The sequence below is a fragment of the Charadrius vociferus genome, unplaced genomic scaffold, assembly GCF_000708025.1.
Source record: "Charadrius vociferus isolate BGI_N301 unplaced genomic scaffold, ASM70802v2 scaffold1, whole genome shotgun sequence".
NCBI lineage: Eukaryota > Metazoa > Chordata > Aves > Charadriiformes > Charadriidae > Charadrius > Charadrius vociferus.
Window position 1 is genome coordinate 5,005,656 of NW_009647680.1, and position 5,188 is coordinate 5,010,843.

The following is a 5,188-nucleotide window of genomic DNA, read 5'->3' on the forward strand; positions in this document are numbered from 1 at the left end:
TGATCTACAAAGCAAACTGTAATTTCATCTGTGTCTTCCAGTGTTCCTTTTTGGCTTTCAGAGACTGCTCAGAGTTCTTTTCTTTGCCTTGCTTTGTTGGTAATGGAATAGAGAGTAGCATGTGCTGATTTTCACTTTTGCATTCCTTCTTATGGGGTCAAGAGAAAGACCGACTCGAGTAGTCAGACATCATCACAGGAGCTGGGTTCAGGTCCTTGCTTTGACAGACATTGGCAGGTTGATGCAGGGTAAGACTTAGGGCTGGATTCACAACTCAGTTCTTGCGTCACTGACTGTGATAGTGTCTTTCAGGCGCTGGGGGTTACTGAGGCACAAAAGTCGCAGAAATGGGTTATGCACCTCAGGAGACAGGGCACGGGGAGATGCCCAAGAAAGGGTTTCGTAAAAGCTAGCATGCTAAATCAGGATGTTAGTGTGAGCAGTAGAGCAAAAGCAGGAAGGAAAGTCTGATAGCAACAAAGGCACCAGAATGTGGGTAAAATCCTTCCTTTTTGGTGCTGCAGGAGAAACTCTCCCACAAGCTTTGGCAAGAAGGGTGTTGTGTTCCTACATTATCATGTGAAGGCTTCAAACTGTGCCGTCTCCCACTTTCCAACCAGCCACTGTGTGCTGGACCAGGTTTCATGCAATTTCCTCTGTTTGGGGCTCTGTTTTTTCTCCATTTGATAAATAGCCATAGATGCATTTCCCTGTCACAGAAAGGTGCTGTGAAGATAAACACATCAAAGATGCAGAGCTGAGTAATAGCAACCTTAAAAGTAGAATAGGTAGACAGAACTTCCCCAGTGTTTGGAGAACTGTGAAGGTAAAAGTGACCTCAGAAGAGGCTGGAAAACAAGCTACAGCACTACAGGTGCATCTAGTACCATGTCAAGAGCTAGATAATCTTTGATGTTCAGAAGCGGCTCCACCAAGGAGGCAGAGTAGGACTGGTATCACCCAAAGGATTTGCTCAGAATATGATAGGAACTTAGTAAACCCAAAAAAAGAATAGAGAGGAGACAGAGGAGAGGAGAGAAGAGAAGAGGAGAGGAGAGGAGAGGAGAGGAGAGGAGAGGAGAAGCAAAGCCATAAGGGAGATGACAGTTAAGGTGTTTCAAAAGAAAGATCCACTGAAAAAACATCTTTTCACCCTGTTGTCTCACCTATATTTTCTTTCTTTTTCAAAACATAATTTATTTGGTTTTTAAGCATAATTGGGGCTGTTTTCACTTTTCAGTACAATTGGCAGGGTCTGTGATTATTCCTCTGTGTTCAATCTTATGCTCTGATTGTTGGTCCCTTTGTATTTGTTGGGTGGATTTTTGACCTGCTCCTCTTTCTCTGTCCTTCCCTAGATTGCCTTTCAACACCTCCCGCTCTCTAAAATTACCAGGTCTCTGGGCGCCTGTGTTTGGATAGCAGATCACCTTCTACTGTCTGCAGTGGCTTCATTGCCTAGCAGAATATTTATTTTTTTTTTTTTTTTTTTTTTTTTTTTTTTTTTTAAAATTGCAAAACACACTGTAAGAGGAGAGGTGCAGAAATCAATATTTCATTAGACAGACCAGAATACAGCCATGCCTGATCCACAGACCTGGGACACGGAGTAGACACCATGGGATTAGAGTTGCAGCAAAAGGCAATAGTAACTTCAGAAAGGAAGCGGTCAAAACCACAGAGCCGGGACAGCAGGAGTTGCTTTGTTGGCATGAGCACAAGCTCTTTGATGAGAGTGACTCAACATGTTGCTTCTCATCTGTACCACGTACCAGCTGCCATCTGAACCATGGGAGAAGGCTGGAGCTAGACGCAAGCTCAAAACCAGCTGTGCTGTCTGCTGGGGTCACCCTTCCTCTCTTGCTCCCCTTCTACCCAGCAGAAGTTTTCATCCACACGGCTTAGGCAGTTCATATAAATATTCAGGATAAGAAAATGCCTCTCTGATCTGACACCCGCTAGGGACAGAACTTTTTATTCCTTTCCTCTGACACAGAACAAAGGGCAGAATTTTAATTGCATGGGTGCAAATGCTTTAAACAGTGCATACTTGCAAACCAGCACGTTTTGCTTGAAGGAGTAAGAGCTCAGTCACAACCTTTGGCAGGCACGTCTGAAGGGATGGTGCTCTGGCAGAGAGGAAGGTGGGCATGGACTGAAAGCAGAAGACTTTTCAGGTGGAATGGCCAGAGCTATCTTTATCTGTATCTAATCCCATTTGATAGACATTCGGTAGATATGGGCAGACACCTACCAGAGAAAGAGCAAACTCAATCCAAAATGCAATTAACAACATAATAAGGAATACAGGTCAAATTTGGTAAAACATTTAATTAAAAAGGAGAAAGACTAATGCAGAAAAAGAGAAGTGTTAATTTCATATTTCCAAAATGGAATTATTTTTTTTTTTATGTCAAAACAATACCTGCATGTTCAAATTTGGCTTTCTTCCCCAAAAGAGCTGTATAGATTTAAAAAGGCATTTAATAATCCAATTTCAATTTGCTTTGAGTTTTGGCTGAAGTAAAACAGCATTGGTTTTTCCTTCTAATTTTTTAGGCTTGGGTCTGGCACATGGACTTCCACTCATCACCAAGTCGGGGTGAGGGATGTCCACCTATACTCATTTTATGCTTTTGTAGGCTTGGGTTCCTTCCCTCTTTCCCACTCTTATAAAATGCTGATCTTAAGCCTCTGACAAAGAAGGTTTCTGTTAATACATCTGAACGTTATTCTGTTTGGGCACAATCTCAGATAGTCACTAAGACAATTATTGAAAAAATACATGCTGTCATCCCAAGAGAGAAGCAGCACATGGGGAAATGAAATGCTTACCAGTCCATCAATAAAGGAAAACACAATGCAAAAGATTTTTACATGTGTTTTTGACCATTTAACAATCTTGTTTCATCTTCAGCTTTCTAAGCAGTACTGAGAGATATTTTTCATTGTCTATTTTGTCTCATGAAATTTCACACTGTTCTGAAAAAGACTTTTGGTGCATGCTTGGGGAATTTGCTTGTCTGGTCTGAGGGAGCCATGTGATACAGTAACATTTTAACATCTCGGTACAGAGCAGATTCCCAGCTCGGTATTACCTTCTAGGGGTTAGTATGTAAATGACTTGTCTAAAGATTTGGTTTTTTACAACTAACTGATATTCTTTACAGGTCAAAGTTCAAATATTTAAGTTCACTTGTGTAGTTGAAGAAACCTGTGAAATCTTGACACTAATTAACATTTTCAGTTAGATCACCAAATTTCAACACTATACTGTGGTGCAAAGGGGTGGTCAATGGGGTTTGTGGAGCTCTGCCGTTGATTGCAAGTGCGTTGGAAATCAGCCTCACAGAATCCGTTACTTTAGCTTTTGATCTTCATGTAGTTGTACCATCTCCACTGAAACACACACATACGTACCTTAGTTTCCTTTTTTTATAGTTGAACATCATATGTAAACAACTCATCTGAATTTTTTGAACATACACATGTTAAAAAAAAAAACATTTCACATGTTAAATTGTACAGGTTATTTTATCAGTGATGCTGAATTGATGCTTAGTATTCAATGAAGGTAGACTTCATGGCATTGTGTGCATGGGTGTTTATGGTCTCAGTACAACAGGCTCCAGATTCAGCTTGGAAATGTGGGTCAGCCTTAGACTGCAAATAAAAACGTAATCTTTATGAAGCAAGAGGAGAATGTGCATATCGATAAATATCTACATACATATTTGATTGCATTTCTGTATGTTTGTGGGTGTGTGATACGACTTCCCAGCAGATTGAAGCTACAGTGAGGTTTCTATCTCGTCATATAAAATAAGTAATCAACGTCAATAGTTAGAGTAGAAGAGTGTCTTTTATACCAGAAAGCCTGACTTTTCATTCTAAACATGTCGGTGGCTGTCATAAAAAAAAAAAAAATCCTTACTCAGTATCACTGCTTATTTTATATGCTGTGCTGAGCTGTGTCTTGCTGATCAGACTGTTTCAGCTTTGCTTATTCTCCAAACAGAGTAAGGATTGCTGTAAGTTAAACGTGCTGTTGAAGTAAGGCACATGTAGGAAAAGACGTGCTTTGCCTTTCCTTCTAAACCCCTGGAGTGAGGATTTCTGTCTTACAAATGAAACCAAGGGTGATATATCTCTTCTGAAGAAGTACATTGGAGTTAGGTCAGCCTCGACAAAAAATAAGTGAGGACTCCAAATGATATAGAACTTTTTTTTTTTTTTTACTGTTTTGTGAATAACTTGAGATTGCATCATTTATTCAATGAATCTGGTTCATCACAGGTTTCATTGTGAGCATTGTATACAGAAATCTTTCTGAAACTGTGGAAAAAGCTTTAAAAGATAAATGCTATTGGTGGCTGAAATTTCTGATAGATAATTAATAATTTGAGAATCATGGTAACCATTATTCAAGCAGTAAAATACAGATTTTGAAGTGTTACTTGGGGCATCTGTTTTTAACATCCCTCTGGCATTTGTTTGTTTAGTTTATTGAAGCAATAAAATCACCAAGAGTTTGGGGTAATTTAAAGTGAGCTCTGTGTATAATTTAAAGGAGATATGAAACATAATATGCAAAAACCCCTAACTAACTTACAAACTACTGTAAGCAGTATTTAATACAGTCAATTTTTAAAAGCTGTTTATTAAGGAAAGTAAACTTTTGATGTTGCCTAGAGAAAAGTTTAATTATGCACAAGAAATACGCAGCATAGTGTAATTAATATTGACTAATCAACCTCTCTTTCTCTTTCACTTGCAGGAAAATATAAACATCAATGAAGCTTCCAGATGCTTGGTGAAACACATAATTGATAGTGAGAGTGATCCAGTTCAGTCTATTGAACCAGATATTATAAAACCACACTTGAATTCCTCCAAGATTGTCAGTTGTTCAGCTTGCTTTAAATCCTAAGAGACTTCCAGGCTATTACAAGAGCTGAACTATGGTTCACAATGTATACTTTATCCAATGTACCCAGCCTGCCCAGACTGTCCATAAACAGTTTGCCATTTTCTGAAAAATATACTTAAAATTTTCCATATTTTTTTAACAGCTAAAATTTATTGTGAGCTGTTCATTGATAGGAACTATTAACACTGTCTTTGGCTACTGGTCAAATAAGACTCACGGTGATGGCTGTGTTTTCCCAGTTGGGTAGCACCACCAGTG

At 39.1% G+C, this 5,188-nt stretch overlaps 1 protein-coding gene across 1 annotated transcript in view; it reads left to right on the top strand.

Annotated features, from left to right (window-relative positions):
- Window positions 1-4,977, top strand: part of RAB38 (RAB38, member RAS oncogene family) — a 19,859-nt gene extending 14,882 nt beyond the window's left edge. Inside the window, exon 3 of the mRNA XM_009881189.1 lies at window positions 4,778-4,977. Coding sequence (XP_009879491.1) covers window positions 4,778-4,930 — 153 coding nt within the window. The 3' untranslated portion in view covers window positions 4,931-4,977. The remainder of the gene's footprint in view (window positions 1-4,777) is intronic.
- Window positions 4,978-5,188: the final 211 nt, after the last annotated feature.